Source organism: Vipera ursinii (genome assembly GCF_947247035.1).
Source record: "Vipera ursinii genome assembly, chromosome: Z".
Lineage (NCBI taxonomy): Eukaryota > Metazoa > Chordata > Lepidosauria > Squamata > Viperidae > Vipera > Vipera ursinii.
In genome coordinates, this window is record NC_139517.1 from 61,400,793 (window position 1) to 61,422,929 (window position 22,137).

General features: G+C 42.3%; 1 protein-coding gene across 2 annotated transcripts in view; it reads right to left on the bottom strand.

Moving 5' to 3' along the window:
- Window positions 1–17,815, bottom strand: part of RAMP3 (receptor activity modifying protein 3) — a gene marked incomplete at its 3' end in the record, with an annotated part of 149,825 nt that extends 132,010 nt beyond the window's left edge. For both annotated transcript variants that reach the window (XM_083378323.1, XM_083378322.1), the window contains exon 1: window positions 17,438–17,815. In XM_083378323.1, the coding sequence (XP_083234449.1) occupies window positions 17,438–17,489 (52 nt within the window). In that variant the 5' untranslated portion in view covers window positions 17,490–17,815. The remainder of the gene's footprint in view (window positions 1–17,437) is intronic.
- Between the last annotated feature and the right edge of the window lie 4,322 nt (window positions 17,816–22,137).

A 22,137-nucleotide genomic window follows, 5' to 3' on the forward strand; every position in this document is an offset into this window, starting at 1 on the left:
GAACTAGATAGTTGGAAAAAATTACAATTGTCTTTTTGGGAAAAATTGCAGCTGTGAAAATGAATGTTTTACCTAAATTCTTATTTTTGTTTCAAATGATACCTATACTTAAAAGATTCAAATTTGGAAGAGAGGTATTAATAAATTTGTTTGGGCAGGGAAGAGACCGAGAGTTAAACTTAAGATAATGCAAGATGCACGTGAGAGAGGTGGTCTTAAAATGCCCAATTTTAAATTATACTATGAAGCTGCGGTATTATCATCAATTAGTAATTGGTTCAATTTAACACAAGAGAGATTATTGAATATTGAAGGATATGATTTGTTATTTATTTATTTATTTTAATTCCATTTATATCCCGCCCTTCTCCGAAGACTCAGGGCGGCTTACAAGCTTAGCAGTAGCCTTCATTCTATGTATATGCCTGCTTATTAGGGCTTTCACACACACACACCCAAGCGGCATTATTACAAAGTCAGCTTTATTTTATTGTATGATAAAAAGTGGATAATGTTTTTAAGACACATATATTACAATATGCCCTGTTGCGAGTTTGGAAAAAATATCGTTATAAGTTGAACCTTAAAATTCCAATTTGGGCAATACCTAAACATGCGATAGAAAATATAAATGTGGGATTTAAGCATGATGTGACGACATATAAAGAAATTCTTAGATTGGAAATTTCACATTTGAAGCTGATATAACCCCAAGTATTTGACCTTTTTAACTATTTCAAATCCCGTTAGTTTTCCTAAAACTTCCTTTTGTTCTTTGATCATATTTTTAGACAATATTTTAGTTTTTTGCCTATTTACCTTAAATCCAGAGACTTGCCCATATTGTAAAATTATTTCCATTAAATCTATAACCGATTGAGTTGGTTGACCTAATGTAATAACCAAGTCATCCGCAAATGCTTTCAATCTATAATCTTGATCTTGAATTTTAATTCCCTTTATTTTCTTTGATTCACGTATCTTAATCAACAATATTTCCAATGTTAAAACAAACAATAATGGTGACAACGGGCAACCCTGTCTTGTACCCTTTTCAATTTTACAAGCTTCTGTTAAGCTAACATTATTATTTGAGCTGTTTGTTTTTGATATATTGCCCTAATAGATTGTAAAAACGTGTCACCAAACTCCATTTTCTCCAAAACTTTAAATAAAAATTGCCAATTTAATTGATCAAACGCTTTTTCAGCATCCAGAAAGATCATTCTTAGATTGGAAAGAAATGTGTGGCAATTAAAGCCATTTAATATTTTAAAAGAAGAAAAGATAGTACAAACTTGCTTTCAGTATGGGCAGTTACAAGCCAGATGGAAACAGGATCAGAAAATTGGTATTTCTATAGTAGATGAAAATTTGGTTAAACAAATTAGAGATCAAGGTCCTGCACATATAAGAAGGATATATAATGCATTGATAGAATTAGATTCAGAAACGGAACTTGTTAAAGATTGTATGATAAAATGGGCCCAGAATATTCAAGAACCAATAACGATGGATACTTGGGAAACAATATGGGTCAGAAATGTAAAATTTACAACAGGCACAAAATTTAAGAGAGAATTTTTATAAGATGTTTATAGATGGCATTTAGATCCTAAGAAGTTGGCATCTATGTATTCAAATTATCAGCCTAAATGCTGGAGGTGTGGTTGTGATGATGCAACGTATTATCATATATGGTGGACTTGTAAAAAAGTTAAAGCTTTTTGGATTAAAATTTGGTGGAATATGCAGAAGATATTTAAGAAAAAGATAAAATTTTCTCCACAATTATTTTTGCTGGGTATAACAATTGACTCTACTGCTATAGAAACTAAATTGATGCTGAATTTAATAACGGCAGCAAGACTTTTGGTAGCGCAATATTGGAAGAAGGAGGATTTGCCTACTATAGAAGAATGGACTTTAAAAGTTTCGAACCTGGCAGAAATGGCAAAAATCTCAGCATATTTGAAAGACCACTCGCAACAAAGATATATTTTGGAATGGAGAAGATGGATTGATTTTATCCAGAATAAATATGGGACCAAAAAGTTTCATTTAGCATTTGGATGAGTATTAGATTTCGAAGATTTGTTATTATTTAGCTATTTTTAAGGAGAGTTAAAGTGCGATAGGACTCAAAGTGTTATTATAGTTAGTTTGCAAATTATAGTTTAAGACTGTTATGGTCAATACCCTGTATTTGCTCTGGGAAGTCGGGGGGGGAGGGAGAGGGAGGGAGAATTGAGTGGGGGTGGGGGATGGGTTTTTATGTTTAAAATGTATCTGTATCTCTTTAATAAAAAAAATTTTACAGGATGAAAAGGAAAGAGGAGGGCTTGGCCTCCCGAATTGGGAAAAATATTATCAAGCAGCAATAACGGTATGGATAAAGGATTGGATACACTTAAGGAACAGAAGACTGCTAGCATTAGAAGGTCATGACATGCAAATTGGGTGGCATGCTATAATGTGGGATGGAAAATATAGGGCTCATCAGTACTTTCAGAATCATCATATTAGACAAGCACTATTAGATGTGTAGATAAAAACTAAAAAAATAATTATATAGAAATCCCCAATTGGCTATCCATATTAGAGATTTTCATGCACCCCAAATTCATAATTTTAGGAAGTGTAATTACATATAAAGATCTATTAGACAAAAATGGAGACCTGAAAACAAGAAAAAGATTATCAGAAGATGGTATAGAGTTGGAATGGTGGGCATACTTACAAATACTTACAAAGAGCCTTGGTGGAGCAGTGGGCTAATGCCTCCTTAAGTAACACCAGCTGCCTGCAATTAGTGCAGGTTCGAGTCCCACCAGGCTCAAGGTTGACTCAGCCTTCCATCCTTCTGAGGTAGGTAAAATGAGGACCCAGATTGTTGGGGGCAATAAGTTGACTTTGTAATAATGCCGCTTGGGGGGGTGAAAGCTCTAATAAGCAGGTATATACATAGAATGAAGGCTATTGCTAAGCACAGTGATTTGTGCTTTAGATTGTAAGCCGCACTGAGTCTTAGGAGAAGGGCGGGATATAAATGGGATTTTAAAAAAAATACAGTCACGATACAGAAAAGACAAAAAAGAACCAGGGATAAAATTAGAGCATACATAATTAGATAAAAATTTTCTAGGAACAGAAGATCAAATGATAAAAAAGATATATCAATATTTATTAGAACAGGATTTGTTAGAAGAACAGGTAAAAGAAACAATGTTAACCCCGAGTAAAAATTTTGGTTATACTATAGACCTAGATAATTGGCAATCACACGCGGTGGCTCAGTGGGTTAGGACACTGAGCTTGTCAATCAGAAGGTCGGCAGTTTGGTGGATCAAATCCCGAGTGCCGCGTAACAGAGTGAGCGCCTGTTACTCATCCCAGCTTCTGCCAACCTAGCAGTTCGAAAGCACGTAAAAATGCAAGTAGAAAAATAGGGACCACTCCGGTGGGAAGGTAACAGCGTTCTGTGCGCCTTTGGCGTCTAGTCATGCCGGCCACATGACCACGGAGACATCCTCGGACAAGCGCTGGCTCTTCGGCTTTGAAACGGAGATGAGCACCGGCCCCTAGAGTCGGAAACGACTAGCACGCATGTGCGGGGGAACCTTTACCTTTTTATGCGATAGAAATAGGAGGTTAACACTAGCCACCTCCTATGAAAAGAATCTGTACAAGATGTTTTATAGATGGCACCTTCCCCCTACAAGGTTAGTAAAAATAGATAAAAAAATCTCACCAACGTGCTGGAAATGCAGAAGGCTTCCAGGGACTTACTATCATATGTGGTGGGAATGTTCAAAAGCGCAAAATTTTTTGCAGCGGATAAAAAATTGGTTGGAAGAAATATTACTACAAAAAATTGATTTAAAACCAGAAACCTTCTTATTAGGGATTATTAACGATAAACTCAGCAAAGCATCTTTCTACTTATTAGTGCATATTTTAACTGCAGCAAGATTGGCATATGTGCAAAAATGGAAAAGAAAGGAAACACCCACTGAAGAAGAAATAATAGATAAAATTTTATCCTGCACCGAAAGAGATCAAAAATAAGAGTGAAAGGATTATTATGAAATTTGGCAAAATTTGTACAATTGTTTAGAGATAAGGAGGATCGCTGAGATGACTATTGTTTGATTGGTTGATAATGTAAGGATTTCTTATCAGCACCTATATAAGGACACAACTGAAAGATATGTAAATATAACACTGATGACTGAAAGACAGTTTACTAAAAAATTTACAGATGTTATATGTACAGTTATATTCTGTCCTGTCATAGAATGTATTTTAAGTTTTTGCTATTTCTTTCTGTAACATAAGGTAATACTAGTAGTAGTGTTGTAGCTAGGGAAGTTGAATCATGTCCACTTTTGTTTTTAAATGTACATTTAATAAAATTTACTAAAAATTAAAAAAAAATCATTGCAGTGAGTTCTATTCTACGAGAAACTGTAGAAGAGAAAGGTAAACATAAAAAACTCTGATAAAAATTACAGGAGATGAAAAAAGAATATACAGGATTCCAAACAACTCTATTGAAATGTTTAGGCTGATCAAAGATGTCTCCCAACAATAAAAAAAACCCTCTAGGAATGGGCCATTAGGACAAGACACAGGGACACTCAGTATATATAAAGATGCCCTATTTCATTGGCACACCCAGACATTTGTGGAAGATACATAACTGATAATAATTAGCCACTGCTATCTTAATAGAATCTCCATTTGTAGAAAATGCCATCTGAGGTTAAGATCATTATTCAGAGCAAAATCATCATCCTTTTGTTCTTCAGCTTATGTGTGTATGTATTAAAAACTACCCATGCCTTTTATCAGATGAAAAGCAGATGAAGGAGAGGTTAAGAAATAACTTGCAAAACAAGAATCTGATTCATATATGGTAGCTTCTTGTTCATGTTCTTTCTAAATATAAAACCTTAAAGAAAAGCAACATGAAATTCAGTTTTACATATTATTTGATTCTCAATTTTTAATTAAATAATTAACTTTGAAAATAATCTTATTTTACTCAAAACTATATTGAATATAGCATTCACATTATGGAAGTAACAAATTAAATATAAAGTATCTAGGGAAGCTGTGCTACTTATCACCTCATCCTAAGCATACTAACTTGGATAGGTCATCTGGATGGGTTTGCATATTGCATTAAATTTTGGAGTCTGTAACCAGTTTCCTAATAAACTATAATTGTATCAGTTCACATTTTATTAAACCATGGATTATAACCAGAGTGGCTGGAATCATGTAATATTTTAAACTAAGACCAAACAAATCAAAATGTAGTTTGGTGCAATATATGAACCTAGACACTAATTTTAAATTACGTATTCTATTATAGGGTTTTGTAACTGGAACTAGAAACAAACTGTTTAGCTTAACTACTGCTGTCTCGCTTCTGTAATCAGCATTTACATCAGGGACAAATTTCACATGAGGGAAATACATACACGGATTTACTGAGGTGGGAACAAGGGAGTGTACAGGAATGATCTATTTATTTCCTTATATAGCAATAACTCTTATAGTCGAATGTTGATTGGTTAACAAAGTTTATAAAGTGATGCCATTAACTTTCTAAGGTATGGCACTTCTGAACATAACTGTGTTCCACCCAGCTACTTCACTCAATCGAATAAAACACTGTTCCTTTAAGAAGCCTCCACCTGTGTTTCCTGATTGATTTTTGGGGTGTTTCAGGTTTGATCAGGGGCCAGTGACCTTACACCACATAGGACTTCTAAAGAACATTTGAAAATTGTTGCCTTTCAAGCACTGTGCAACTTTCATGTTGTAACAACTTCACTGTCATCCAATCTATTTTAAAACACAATTCAAGCATTGATTAAGATACCATATGAGATATAAAATCAAGTGTTCTTGTTAAGACTATTTCTGAAAGCGGGCATGTCAAACTGCCAGCCTACGGGCTGGATGCATCACACCGAAACTGCGGCCACCCCATTGCCGGTAATGGGGAAAAAGTCCTATGATGTTGCGAGTTTGACATGCCTGTCTTAAAGTATTAATTTTGTGTTCACCTTGCAAGAGCCTTGGTGGAGCAGAGGGCTAATGCCTCCTTAAGTAACACCAGCTGCCTGTAATTAGTGCAAGGTTCGCATCCCACCAGGATCAAGGTTGACTCAGCCTTCCATCCTTCCAAGGTAGGTAAAATGAGGACCCAGATTGTTGGGGACAATTAAGCTGACTTTGTAATAATGCCTCTTGTGTGTGTGTGTGAAAGCCCTAATAAGCAGGCATATACATAGAATGAAGGCTACTGCTAAGCTTGTAAGCCGCCCTGAGTCTTCGGAGAAGGGCGGGATATAAATGGAATTTTAAAAAAAGTGGGCTTCAGAAAAAGAAAGTAAAATAGCAGCCAATGAAGATATCAGTCATTTCTTTCCATGGAAGACAGTATACAGATTTAACAACAGGATTGGAAGAAATTCCATTCTTTTGGCAACTATAGCAGCAAACCTATTTTTTCACTAATGAACTTAGTACATCAGGAATTGTGGATAGTTTATATCTACAAAATCTGTGTGTGTGTGTGTGTGTGTGTGTGTGAATATGCGCATCTTCAAGTCAGTGTTGTCTCCTGGAAACTGCCTGGACAAGTCCTTGTAGTTTTCTTGGCAAGTTTAGAAGTACAACTGCCTGCTTTCTAGGACTGAGAAAAAATAGCCCAAGGTCCAACAAGTTTGATGAACAAAAGTGTATTCACGGAATCCATGAATCATTTCTCTTTCATTTAGATGTAATGTGATTGACAAGTTTCTAATTTCCACTTCTCCAAAGGTCAGTTGAGTATTAACATCTTCAGGCCAATGTTTTTGATCAAGTAAGCGAGACCAATACGCCAACTCATCGTCTTTACTATCAAGCAATCTTTTTTTGATTGACTTTCAATTCTGTATAAATTGTACTTGGGTCAATGGGAGGATCCTTTCTTGAATCTTTTTCGTGAAGTAAAACTCCACAAAAGCAAAGAAAACATTCTGACAGCAATTTTTTCACTCCACTTTTATACCCATCATCACAGCAGCACCATCGCACGCCAGAGAAACCAAATATATTTTTAAATAATCTTTTGTCATCCCATAAGAGTGAAGACATTGGAGTAACAAATCAAATACTCCTTCTGCCATTATTTTTCAAGGTCTACCAAGTCCAAAAACAAATTTATCAGTGAATTCATTCCAACACCTTCTATACAGCATCGAACATATACTATGAGGGTAGTTTTTTTGCTAGTTGTGGTGGGATTCGTGAATTATCAATGAAATTTTTTTATTGGATTGAACAATTTCTTTAACCACAGTTTTCCTCATTTCTTCACTTATATGATTAACAATGTTAATACACTTATTTGTAGAATGAAGAATATGACCCATTTCAAATCCATTGAGTTCTTGCAGATCAATACAGAAGCAATCACGGCAGCTGTGGGGGTTTGCTGGACAACTGGCGGCAGTGGAGATGGCTTGCAGAAACAATCACAGGGGCTGTGGGGGGGGCAATCACAGGGGCTGTGGGCAACTGGCGGTGGCAGCATGCATAAGTGATAGTGGGAGCATCTCTGTTAGGAGATCTTTCCTATTTTTACAATGGGGCAAATCACTCCTGCTCTATTTGGGGATCCATGTGGCACCTGTGAAACTGAGGGACAGCAAAGCCTGAGGCAGGCAGGGCAGGCTTTGGTCTAATTTTCTACCCAAAAACAATTCAGAGGCTCTCTATATCTCAGCAAACTGCTATGGAAGGAAGTCACTGCTGTGTGCCCTCTAGCTTTGCTCCAGGGTTTTGCATCCCTGATCTTGTCCTAAAGCAAGGCTTCCTTCCATTCCTGGATACCTGCAGAATACTGATTGCTCCCTGTTTTGTTTTGTTTTTCTCCAAAGCAAATTGTCAGGAAAGGCTTTGGAGGCCATTGAGAAAAATATCTAGTTATAAATCCAGTATGGAGAAGGAAAAGAAAGAGGTACTTGGATTTAAAAATCACTTCACTACTGCTTCCCAGCATCTGTCAAAGCATGCTGACAATTCATCCCGTCTTTTGCACAGATTGCCCTCCCAATCACAAACTTGTTAAAAAGCCGACTGGGTAAGCCCAGTCAACCATTAAAATGGACAGGAGAGTGTCAAGCAGCTTTTGAAAAACTAAAAATACTTTTTTCTGTAGAGCCGGTTTTGAAATATCCGGACCCAGAACAACCATTTACAGTTGCAAGAAAAAGTATGTGAACCCTTTGGGATTACGTGGAGTTTTGCATGAATTGGCCATAAAATGCACTCTAAACGTCATGTAAGTCACAACAATAGAAAAACAGTCTGCTTAAAATAATACTACACAAACATTAGTTGTTGTCATGTTTTAATTGAACATAACATGTAAACATTCACAGTACAGGATGGAAAAAGTATGTGAACCCCTAGCCCACAGGTCGGCAACCTGCGGCTCCGGAGCCGCATGCGGCTCTTTGAGCCGTCTCTTGCGGCTCCCAGCCGCCCGGTGCGCGCGCACCTCTTCCAACGGACAGTGGTGCGCGCGCACCTCTCCAAATGGAGAGTGGCACCGCCCGTTTGGAGAGGTGCACGCGCACCTCCCCGAATGGGCGGAGGTGCGCGCGCACCTCCCCAAACCTTTGGAGAGGTGCGCGCGTACCTCCGCGCGAATGGGCAGCGGTGCCGCTCTTTGAGGAAGCTGCCGCGGCCCGTCTGTGAAGCTGCCGAAAGCGGCAGCTTAGCAGATGGGCCGCGGCAGCTTCCGCAAAGAGCGGCGCCCCTGCCCATTCCGAGAGGTGCGCGCGCACCTCTCCGAACGACCGGAGGTGCGCGCGCACCTCCCCAAACCTTTGGAGAGGTGCGCGTGTACCTCCGCGCGAATGGGCAGCGGTGCCGCTCTTTCAGGAAGCTGCCGCGGCCCGTCTGTGAAGCTGCCGAAAGCGGCAGCTTAGCAGACGGGCCGCGGCAGCTTCCGCAAAGAGCGGCGCCCCTGCCCATTCCGAGAGGTGCGCGCGCACCTCTCCGAACGACCGGAGGTGCGCGCGCACCTCCCCAAACCTTTGGAGAGGTGCGTGTGTACCTCCGCGCGAATGGGCAGCGGTGCCGCTCTTTCAGGAAGCCCGCCGCGGCCCGTCTGTGAAGCTGCCGAAAGCGGCAGCTTAGCAGACGGGCCGCGGCAGCTTCCGCAAAGAGCGGCGCCCCTGCCCATTCCGAGAGGTGCGCGCGCACCTCTCCGAACGACCGGAGGTGCGCGCGTACCTCCGCGCGAATGGGCAGCGGTGCCGCTCTTTCAGGAAGCCTGCCGCGGCCCGTCTGTGAAGCTGCCGAAAGCGGCAGCTTAGCAGACGGGCCACGGCAGCTTCCGCAAAGAGCGGCGCCCCTGCCCATTCCGAGAGGTGCGCGCGCACCTCTCCGAACGACCGGAGGTGCGCGCGCACCTCCCCAAACCTTTGGGGAGGTGCGCGCGTACCTCCACGCGAACGGGCAGCGGTGCCGCTCTTTCAGGAAGCCCGCCGCGGCCCGTCTGTGAAGCTGCCGAAAGCGGCAGCTTAGCAGACGGGCCGCGGCAGCTTCCGCAAAGAGCGGCGCCCCTGCCCATTCCGAGAGGTGCGCGCGCACCTCTCCGAACGACCGGAGGTGCGCGCGCACCTCCCCAAACCTTTGGGGAGGTGCGCGCGTACCTCCGCGCGAACGGGCAGCGGTGCCGCTCTTTCAGGAAGCTGCCGCTTTCGGCAGCTTCCTCAAAGAGCGGCGCCGCTGCCCCTTCGCACGAGGTACGCGCGCACCTCCCCAAAGGTTTGGGGAGGTGCGCGCGCAACTCCGGTCGTTCGGAGAGGTGCGCGCGCACCTCTCGGAATGGGCAGGGGCGCCGCTCTTTGAGGAAGCTGCCACGGCCCGTCTGCAAAGCTGCCAAAAGCGGCAGCTTTGCAGACGGGCCGTCGCCATCGGGCAACCGGGATCCGGTTCCATCTCATTTTTTAAAAAAAAGGCAGCCGCGTGCGTCCGCACATGCGCAAAAAACCTTTTTGCGCATGCGCGTGCATGGACACACGCACGCGGCTCCCTCTTTTTTTAATTTGTGATGGAACCGGTTCCCAGTGGCTCTTTTTCTTTTTTAGGTTGCCGACCCCTGCCCTAGCCTAATGACTTCTCCAAGAGCTAATTGGAGCCAGGAGTGAGCCAACCTTGACTCCAATCAGTGTGATGATATTGGATGTGTTGCTGACAGCTGTCCTGCCCTTTAAAAACACACACCTGTTTTGGGTTTACTGGTCTCAAGAAGCACTGTCTGATGTGAACCATGCCTTGCAGAAAAGAGCTCTCAGAAGACCTAGATCAAGAATTGTTGACTTGCATGAAGCTGGAAAGGGTTACAAAAGTATGTCCAAAAGCCTTGATGTTCATGTATCCACGGTAAGACAGTCTACAAATGGAGAAATTTAGCACTGTTGCTACTCTCCCTAGGCATGGTCGTCCTGTAAAAATGACTGCAAGAGCACAGCGCATAATGCTTAATGAGGTAAAGAAGAATTCTAGAGTGTCCGCTAAAGACCTACAGAAATCTCTGGCACATGCTAATATTTTTGTTGACACATCTATAATAAGGAAAACATTAAACAAGAATGGAGCACATGGGAGGACACCACGGAGGAAGCCATTGCTGTCCAAAAAAAATATTGTAGCAAGTTTGAAGTTTGCAAAAGAGCACCTGGATGTTCCACAGCACTACTGGCAAAATATACTGTGGACAGATGAAACCAAAATTGAGTTGTTTGGGAAAAACACACAACACTATGTGTGGACAAAAAAAGGCACAGCACACCAACATCAAAACCTCATCCCCACTGTAAAACATGGTGGAGGGAGCATCATGGTTTGGGGCTGCTTTGCTGCCTCAGGGCCTGGACGGATTGTTGTCATTGATGGGAAAATGAATTCCAGAGTTGATTAGATTAGATTAGATTAGATTAGATTAGATTAGATTAATTAGATTTATATACCGCCCTTTCCTGAAGGACTCAGGGCAGTTTACAGGGCATTTTAAAATCACATCAATATAAAATACAAAGTTAAAAGAGAATTAAAAGATTAAATTATCCCTGAAAATAAAACCCCAGTTAAAATTCTCAGCCTGGGTCAGAGAGCTCAAAGAGCCAAGTCTTCAGGTCCCGGCGGAATGAGCGTAGGTCAGGGGCAGTCCTGAGCTCCAAGGGCAGCTGGTTCCAGAGGGCAGGCACACCCACAGAAAAGGCCCTCTCCCTGGGTGTTATCCACCAGCAATCTTTTACCGGCGGCACCCTGAGAAGACCCTCCCTCTGCGAGCGCACTGGACGAAGGGAACTTGATGCTGGCAGCAGGTGTTCCCTCAAATATCCCGGACCCAAGCCATTTAGGGCTTTATAGGTCATCACCAGCACTTTGAATCTCACCCGGAGAGCAACCGGAAGCCAATGCAGCTCACAGAGTAGAGGTGTTACATGGGAGTATCGGGAGACCCCCATCACAACTCGCACGGCCGCATTCTGCACCAGTTGTAGTCTCCGAATGGTCCTCAAGGGCAGCCCCATGTAGAGAGCATTGCAGTAGTCTAAACGGGAGGTCACAAGCGCATGAGTGACTGTGCGTAGGGCATCTCGGTCCAGGTAGGGTCGCAACTGATGCACCAGGGGAACCTGGGCAAAAGCTCCCCTGGTCACGGTTCATATATGATCTTCAAAATTGAGCCGTGAGTCCAGGAGGACACCTAAGTTGCGAGCCCTATCAACGGGGGGTAACACCTCACCCCCCCTCATTAAAGGTGGAATAGTTTGGTTAGCCCTAGATGCCGGTATGCAAAGCCACTCAGTCTTGGCAGGATTGAGACGAAGCCTGTTGGGTCCAGGGCAGGCTTTTTGAGGAGTGGTCTCACCACCGCCTCCTTCAAGGCGGCAGGGAAGACACCCTCCTTCAAAGAAGCAGTTATTACTGCCTGGAACCAGTCTCGTGTCCCCTCCTGAGCCGCATAAACCAGCCAGGAGGGGCACGGATCCAACAAACAAGTGGTGGAGCTCAGCCTCCCCATGATCTTGTCCACATCATCAGGGTAAACAGGATCGAACTCAGTCCAGATAACATGCTCAAGATCGTCCGATTCCTCCACGTCAGACTCCACCCAGTCAGAGTCCAAACCGGCCCGGATCTGAGCAATTTTGTCAGTCAGATGATGACTAAACTCCTCGGCCCGTCCCTGTAAGGGATCCTCTCTCATCTCCTGGTTAAGAAGGGAGCGAGTCACCCTAAACAAGGCGGCCAAGCGATTATCTGCAGATGCGATGAGGGCGGCGAAGTAGTTAGCCCTCACCGTCCTCATCGCAGTAAGATAAGACCTTATAAAGGTTCTTAACTGCAATCAGTCAGATTCGGAACGGCTGGACCTCCAACTGCTCTCTAGACCCCGTCTCCGACGTTTCATCTCCCGGAGCTCCACAGAAAACCATGGAGCCCAACGGGATCTGCGTCGGGTCAGAGGTCGCAAGGGTACAACACAGTTGAGTGCTTCAGTGGCCGCCATTTCCCAGGCATCCACCAAGACATCAGCTGGGCTGTGAGTGAGGGCGACAGACCCAAGCGCCATATGGAACTGTTCAGGGTCCATTAGGCGCCTGGGGCGGAACCATGTAGTTGGTTCCGCCACCCAGCAGCGGGGGGTGGCATAACGGAAGACCAGTTACAGGAGATGATGGTCAGACCATGACAGGGGAGTAGGGCTAGTTCCGATGACCCTCCCAGGGAAGGTAGGTTGAAGTCACCCAGCACTATGAGTCTGGGGAACTCCACCGCCAACCCTGAGAGGGTGTCGAGCAGCTCGGGCAGAGTTGTTGCCACACAGCTGGGCGCCAGGTATGTAAGCAACAAGCCCATCTGAACCCGAGAACCACATCTCAGGAGGAGGGACTCACTCCCACCAATCTGGACAATGGTGGTCTCCCGCGGACATAAAGTCTCCCTGATAACCACCGCCACCCCACCTCCCCTACCCTGAGCCCGTGGCTGGTGTAGCACATGGAAACCTGGGGGGCATAACTTAATCAGAGGGACTCCTTCCTCTGAGCCCAACCAGGTTTCCGTAATGCATGCCAGATCCGCGCGTTCCTCCTCGAGGACATTTTGCAGGAAAACGTACGACCATCTGTCCGCCAACTGAAGCTCCGCAGAGGATGGGTGATACAACAGGACAATGACCCAAAGCATACAAGTAATTTAACAAAACAATGGCTTCAACAGAACAAAATACGCCTTCTGGAGTGGCCCAGTCAGAGTCCTGACCTCAACCCGATTGAAATGCCAAGAATATTGCTACACTGAAACAGTTTTGTGAAGAGGAGTGGTCCAAAATTACTCCAGATCATTGTGCAGGTCTGATCTGCAACTACAGGAAACATTTGGTTGAGGTTATTGTTGCCAAAGGAGGGTCAACCAGTTATTAATTTATTTATTTATTTATTTTATTACATTTATATACAGCCCTTTCCCTGAGGACTCAGGGCGGTTTACAGGGAAACAATACAAAAGTTAAAACCAATTTTAAAAAGATTAAACTTAACCCTGTGCAAATAAAACCCCAGTTAAAATAAATTAATCCTCAGCCTGGGCCAGAGAGCTCGAAGAGCCAGGTCTTCAGGCCCCGGCGGAATGAACGGAGGTCGGGGGCAGTCCTCAGCTCCACTGGCAGCTGGTTCCAGAGGGCAGGCACCCCCACTGAGAAGGCCCTATCCCTGGGTGTTACCCGCCGGCAATCTCTTACCGGTGGGACCCTGAGCAGACCCTCCCTGTGGGAGCGCACTGGACGAAGGGCACTTGATGCTGGCAGCAGGTGTTCCCTCAAATACCCCGGACCCAAGCCATGTAGGGCTTTATAGGTAATGACCAGCACCTTGAATTAAGTCCAAAGGTTCACATACTTTTTCCACTCTGCACTGTGAATGTTTCCATATTATGTTCAATTAAAACATGACAACAGCTAATGTTTGTGTAGTATTATTTTAAGCAGTCTGTGTTTTTCTATTGTTGTGACTTACATGACGTTTAGAGCGCATTTTATGGCCAATTCATGCAAAACTCCACGTAATCCCAAAGGGTTCACATACTTTTTCTTGCAACTGTATAATCCAAGCTGATGCCAGCGATGTGGCTGTCGGAGGGGTTTTACTATAGAGAAATAAAGGACAGTTGCAACCTTGTGCTTACACCTCTAGTGTAAGTGAGCAGCTTGGGAGTAGGAGTCCTATGCAATACAATGGGGTCACCTCACTTGGAGGCACTTCCTGGAATGGAGTAAAATACCATTTCAAGTATGGACTGATCATAAGAATCTTGAAGCGATGAAAACTTTCAGGAAACCCTGAGATGCATGCCAACTGTGCCAGTTACCCAAACATCGTGCCATCTGTGGATTGGCTGGATTTCAAATGGACACTATGACTTTGGTGGGAGAAGGAAGATTGCTTGTTTAATTATACCGTTTGAGCGGGATTTTCCCCAGATCTCACTTTGACTTCTCTACTGTCACTAACCCCTAATGAAAGTTCCTTTTGAGAAAATGCCTGTTTCAGGAGTTCTGCTTTCTTGGGTGGTTAGCTGAGGTGGGTCCTTACAGGCGACTTCTTGTCCCATGCAGTGAAAGGCCAGGTGCCTAGGGGAATGGGTCAGGATGAAGGCAAGGGTTAGAGGGCTAGGGGGCCATTGGCTATTGAGAATCATCAAGTGAGGCCCAGCAGAAGAGGAAAGATGGCTATTCATTGGCTGAGGCGGGTGGCTAGGGGCAAAGTGGGAGTGGCCAATGGTCGGTGCCTAAATATCCTAAACCCCATTCTAACATAGCCAATAACTTTCCTGAAAAGGTAACTTTTTTTTCTCAGTATTTCCATAATGATATTGTCATGGTTCCAACTAATGAGACAGATCAAAGAACACTGCATGATTGTTTATTCTAAAAAGTCTATAATAATGAGAACAAAGCATCGGCACTCATGGATGGATGCCAGAATCTGAATTCTCCTCCCCTTGACACATCATATCATACAGAATTCCCTCCCTTAATTACACATCATGAATCACATTCACCAATTAGTTTAACACACGAAGTTTCACTTCCCTTCTGAAGCTCGCTATCCCTTATCTTCTCAAAACATCCGGGTTGAATTCCTCCCGTGCTTTAGTGATTCAAAGCCAAACAGTTAAAGCAAAAGGCTGCCTCTTATATTGTCAGTGCAAAAACATGTTAATGTTTGCAGCATTGACATACATATAATCCATCTGTACTTTTATATTTTAAATTTTATGTCATATAGTATGCCTTATTTTAAATGTGATTTTTCTGACATGGGTTTTATTTGTGTCAGAAAAATCACAATTAAAATAAGGCATACTATATGACATAAAATTTAAAATTTAAAATACAAGATTAAAATATGTATAAGACGGATCTCATCCAACTAACATATTAATTCCATTCTGTTGTGCTGCCATAAGGTCCTCCAGTGTGTATTGATCAGGACACAAAAGACAGGTATACATATGTGTTGTCTGCAATTACCCAAACTCTACTACTTTGTGACCTTAGTCTTAAATACCATATTGTAGGCAGTTTCCTATGGCTTTAGATATTTTAGATGACATTTCCATATCACATATATTTTTAAAAAAGAAAATTGATGATTATGTTCTTCACTACCTACATCTACTATTATAGATGTATCCTAGTATCTGTAAGTTTATTTAAATTCATCTTTCATTTCATTATATTCCAGAATTGCCTTGTTCAACATCTGCTATATGGTAAAGAAGTCCATTCCATGATAGTTACATCATTACTGAGTCTTTAGGTAAAAAGAAATCTCTCTCAGTGGAACTAATAATGGGGAAGGGTAAAGATAAGAAGAGGGGAAAACATGGACTGAGCAAAGTCTCCTTTGCCTGGAAACTATTGTTGCTTTTGCACAATGCTTTTTTTGTAAAAGAAAAAGGTGCCGGAACTCACACGTCATACAACCCACCTTGCCTACCCTACAAGGTTCCATCCAAAAAAGGTGCTGGAACTCCATTCTGAGCGTTCTATCAGAAAAAAAGCCCTGCTTTTGCAACAGATGTTTGTTCTTGCAAAGAAAAGGGAGAATTGAGGTTTTTTAAAAATCCCTTCTTTCACACTTAAAATATTTCTTGTTGAACAAAATATTTTACTAGTTTTTATCAGTTATTATGAAATGAAATGTTATCATCTCTCTCTCACATACACACACACAAACAATATTCCAATGCAGATATACTACTGAGTCAGGTAACAGCTGGATTTACACCCGTCTCATTGAGCCAAACAATACAGTATGTAGCAGTGTATAACAGATATGGCTTCACTGTAATATGTATTTAAATCAGTTACACTTAAAAATAATGTGCTACTTATACCATCACTTCATGTGATGAAGTAGATTGAAATCTTATTTGCTAAGAAAATTGCTGGGGAGTGTACAAAGTGGGGCAAAACAAAGTTTATCTTTTCTTTCCACAATACTTGAAGTGATTCTGTTGTATCTCTTTGGGCAAGATAGGAAATCTGTGGTCCTAAGAGCTGTATATGGGCCCAAATTCCTCTTTTGCAGCCTTTGGAGCAGCTACAACCACAAATGTTAAACACTGAATACAACATTTAGTGCCATTTTAAATAAGAAACACATTCAAAAGACTGCAGACCCTAAAAAAACAAATTATGTTTAAAAGGAACCAAGAAAACCAAAATAAACTGAGCAAAGAAACACGTATAATGAGACCAAATTCATTTTGCAGCTCTCAGGTCCTGAAAGAATTTAAAATGGGGTCCTTACTCATCAAAGGTAATTCACACCTCTGGTTTGGGAAAACTCATGAGATTTACGGATTGTTCTTCACCGGAGGCCAAGATCAAACATTGTATGAAGGGTATAAAAAAAGTAGATGGTCCTCTTCAGACTGAGGAAAACTGCACTGAGCTTATCAACCTACAAATCATCTAGTATTTTGAGAAATGGGTTTGTGGCCCTGTATAAACCAATAGGAGCTTTAAGCAAGAAGCTAGGAGAGTGATTGTCTCTCCCTCAAAATCTTTTTTTCTGCTCCTGAATAATATCAAACTTTTAGCTATATTATTGATTTATTATTTCAGTTATAATCAGTCTATAGAGAAGCAAAATGAGTTATCTGACAAACTCCGGCTTTTTTGTTTTTCTTTTTTCCTCCTAAAGGACTTACTGCAAAGCAAACCATGCCGTTAAAGCGTACCTTGAGCGTATTTACGAGCGTGGCCAAATGCCCCTTTCAAGTGTCTCCTGGACAATGTGATAGATATAACTCGGGAACCGTAGCGTTAGGTACTTACCCCATACCACAAAGAGGAAAAGTTGGACCAACCGCAAGGCACTACGCTCCATCTCGAATCTTTCGGCAGCACGAGGCAACGCAACCGACAGTCTGAGCCAAAGACAGCGTGCATGAGGCCCTTTACGAGCAGCCTCGATCAGATCTTTTATTCGGCACTCCCTCCCGTGCAAAAACGACGTTCACTCTACTGTATTAAGTCCTGAGCGGGAACTTGGGCTACCAAGCATCTCGCTCGCACAAAATTCAACCCTTCTGCTCCTCCCACTTCCTCCGCTGACATATAAGCAGCCGCCGCCACCAACAATTCAGCTCGGAGTGCCGTTTGGTTTTCTTGCTTCTGCGTCCCTCCTCCCCAGCCTGGTTCGAGGAGGCGGAGGAGGAGGAGATATACCCGGACGCTCCAGGAAAGACAGTGCAGCCTGATGTTACCGGCAAGCACTGCTAGGACCGAGCCACGGTGTCCTCCCAGCGCTCGGGCCTTCAAAGAGGGCAGCCAGAGGAATGTCCTTTTCTTGACTTTCATTTCCCCACCCTCTGGCCAAACCTGCCACTCTTCTCTTCCTTTTTACGTTCTGTTCGCTTTTTTCATTCCTCTATGATCTTAGAAAACCTTTTGATCAATGCAACTGTATTCGCTTTAACATTATCTGTCTTGAACAAACTGCTGTGTTTCTCCCCTTAGCTGGCGTTTAGATAATTCCAGGCGCTCAGGTAAGCTAAACTTTTGTGGCTTAGGGTGAAGCAGGTGGCCAAGACATTCCTGATAGCATCACAATTTATCATAATGGGTGCCTTTCTGTGCACAGGGTAAATGAGTTGGCACAGTACTCAGACAATTTTATAACAGCTGGCTGAGTACAAGTTGACAGCACCAATCAACAAAATGCTGTAACATAAAGGGAAGTAGGAGGAGGATTTTATTATTCTTGTTAACTTTTCATCATTTTCCTTCGTGAATAATCAGACTTGAAAACAAAAGCCCAACTATTCTTGGCTCAACCTCAATGTGTGTCTTGTGTGTGTGAGAGAGAGAGACAGACAGAGACAGAGAGCAATCTTGATTTTTCACGTGGATAGGTTTCCAGCTTTACTTTTTTTCTAAGAGACACAATGGGGATAATATATTGATTTCTGATTCTTAGGAAAAATTATTAAAGAACCAAGAAATAAAGTAAAAACTCTAAATCTATGCTTGCAGGACTATATCTTTATTCTGTAGCAGCAGTAGCTCAGAGTAAGCAAGAGCAGCCCAGAATACTTCAAAGCCAGTTACATAAATCAATATTACTTTATAGTTTCACACTGCTAAAATAAATTTAAGAATTGGGCAAGCCTCCCCACTACTGTGCTGGTCCCTAATATTTATTGTTCCACTGTTCCTCAGTGTTGACCTCAAAACCAAGGGAAAAGGAAAAGTATGGAGCAGGGTGAAGCTTAAGAAATTTAATTCTAATAAATTTGAAGGTTTGTTTTTGTATTTAATGCACAAAGGAAGGATTGCCTAAGCTGATTGCTTACATCTGAACTTTCTTTTGAATCCTGGGATGAGGCAAGATTCCTGTAGAACTTGCCTCACTGAAAAGAAGCATTTACCAACAGGATGGTCCATTTTCATGATCATTTATTGCATGTTGGATGTAGTCTTTATTCTGGATGAGTTTAATTTGGACCTACTAGGATGCATTCAACAGAGGAAGTAGGTTATTTGCTAGAAGAGAAAAAAGACTAGTTGGTCAAATAAATTATGTAGTTAATGATTATGTATGGAAAAAAGAGAAAAGATCAACACTGATAAAAAATTTTAAAAATATTAAAAATAATAGGCTACAAAGAAATACCTGGCATACTAAACAGCTGATTGGTAGCTAACAGAAAGGCAGAAGTGCTGGAGTTAGTGCCTATGAGGCCTGTTAATTGGGTTGACAGTAAGTCTCCAGAGCTAAGGACACACCTGAACATGGTCCTCATAGTCAGTATCAGTTCAGTATCTTTATTACTGCAACTTGCTGGGGACGGAGCTAGCTTGAATGGACAATGGACAATGGACGCTGAATTTCTGCCTCCTCCAGACCATCACAGAGAATTGATTAAGAAATATAACACCTAATTAAGGACTATGAAAATTTAAGAGATTATGAAACGTGAGTTACTTCCCTTGCTTTCCTCCTGAAGTTTGGATTGTATTCGGTTTTGGACATTCTCTCAGAGAAACTTTGAATTTGGATGTTTGACTAAGAGACTTGAGAGGCTTTTCAAGGCTCATGGGGAGAGGAGACTGATTGAAGACTGATAGGAGAAAGAATTTGGACAGAGTTTAAAGGAGTACAGTTGAAAAGATAATAGCTGATTTATAAGTACAGTGTGTACAGTGCGAAGGCCTGTTACTCCCTCCTTCCAGTCAAAGTACTGAGATCTGGAGAAAGTGAAAATATTAAACACCTTTAAGACAGAGCCTTGATAAGGCGTGTCTAATAAAGATAGTTGCTGTCTTTGGTTTTTTTTATTTCCATCATGTTGCTTTCATGGAGATAAATTGATAAGTACAAGACAAAGGGAGGGAGTGATGTGTATGGACTGTAGACAGTGTAAAAATTCTTAGAAGATTAAGAGCTCTTTTTGGTGGTTGGATGTCAAAACACAGCCAAAGTGCAGAAAGTGTTTGGCAAAGACCCAAATCAGGCCTTAGACCTTCACATTTATGTCTGATTCGAGTGGGAAACACCCTAGAAATGGATGTAAGGGGAAAAAATCACCTGAGAAGTCATTGACTCAACCAGATAAGCTTGGTATTCTCTTACAAGAGTTAAGAGAAATGAAGATAAATATAAAAGAAATGAAGACAAATATAGAGGAGGATTTGAAGGAAATAAAAGATAAAATGGACAAGATGGATGTAAGAATAACAGATCTGGCAAAGGTCAGGATATGACACAAAATATTAGTCAAATAGTCAAGGGAGGTGAAGTGGGCGACCAAAGTTCCTGCAGGGATGTCTCCTCTTCCCCTCCACCCCGGAGGCCAGAAGTGGCGGAGAAGAGGAAGATCTCCTGAAGAAGAGAAGGGGGACAACATATATGTTTATGGGTGGGTAAAAGGCTATTTATGTTTTGGATTAATATGCTTACTTTGTAGTTTTAGTTTTGTAAGATTTACGTTAGAGAACATATGGAGATGAAAGGGAATATGTAATACAAGGAATAGATGGGGAAATCATTGAAGGTAGCTACATGGAATGTACATGGCTTGGGGGGGAAATATAAATGACCAAGAATTGAAAAATCAATTAACAAAGAGAAAGTAGATATTGTATTTTTACAAGAAATACATCAAAAGAAGGGGTGAATATACTTAGGTTATATTGGGCTGATGTATATGAAAAGACATTTGGTACATCAAAAGCAAGAGGGGTAGCAATCATGGTAGCTAAAAGATGTGAATTTAAGATAAATGCCATAAAAAGGTATGATATGAGAAGATTTCTTATAATTCAAGGCTTGATTTATGGACAAGAGGTTACTTTAGCAAATCTGTATGCACTTAATACAAATCAAAGAGAGTTTTGTAATACAGGGAGTGCAGAATTATTAGGCAAATGAGTATTTTGACCACATCATCCTCTTTATGCATGTTGTCTTACTCCAAGCTGTATAGGCTCGAAAGCCTACTACCAATTAAGCATATTAGGTGATGTGCATCTCTGTAATGAGAAGGGGTGTGGTCTAATGACATCAACACCCTGTATCAGGTGTGCATAATTATTAGGCAACTTCCTTTCCTTTGGCAAAATGGGTCAAAAGAAGGACTTGACAGGCTCAGAAAAGTCAAAAATAGTGAGATATCTTGCAGAGGGATGCAGCACTCTTAAAATTGGAAAGCTTCTGAAGCGTGATCATCGAACAATCAAGCGTTTCATTCAAAATAGTCAACAGGGTTGCAAGAAGCGTGTGGAGAAACCAAGGCGCAAAATAACTGCCCATGAACTGAGAAAAGTCAAGCGTGCAGCTGCCAAGATGCCACTTGCCACCAGTTTGGCCATATTTCAGAGCTGCAACATCACTGGAGTGCCCAAAAGCACAAGGTGTGCAATACTCAGAGACATGGCCAAGGTAAGAAAGGCTGAAAGACGACCACCACTGAACAAGACACACAAGCTGAAACGTCAAGACTGGGCCAAGAAATATCTCAAGACTGATTTTTCTAAGGTTTTATGGACTGATGAAATGAGAGTGAGTCTTGATGGGCCAGATGGATGGGCCCGTGGCTGGATTGGTAAAGGGCAGAGAGCTCCAGTCCGACTCAGACGCCAGCAAGGTGGAGGTGGAGTACTGGTTTGGGCTGGTATCATCAAAGATGAGCTTGTGGGGCCTTTTCGGGTTGAGGATGGAGTCAAGCTCAACTCCCAGTCCTACTGCCAGTTTCTGGAAGACACCTTCTTCAAGCAGTGGTACAGGAAGAAGTCTGCATCCTTCAAGAAAAACATGATTTTCATGCAGGACAATGCTCCATCACACGCGTCCAAGTACTCCACAGCGTGGCTGGCAAGAAAGGGTATAAAAGAAGGAAATCTAATGACATGGCCTCCTTGTTCACCTGATCTGAACCCCATTGAGAACCTGTGGTCCATCATCAAATGTGAGATTTACAAGGAGGGAAAACAGTACACCTCTCTGAACAGTGTCTGGGAGGCTGTGGTTGCTG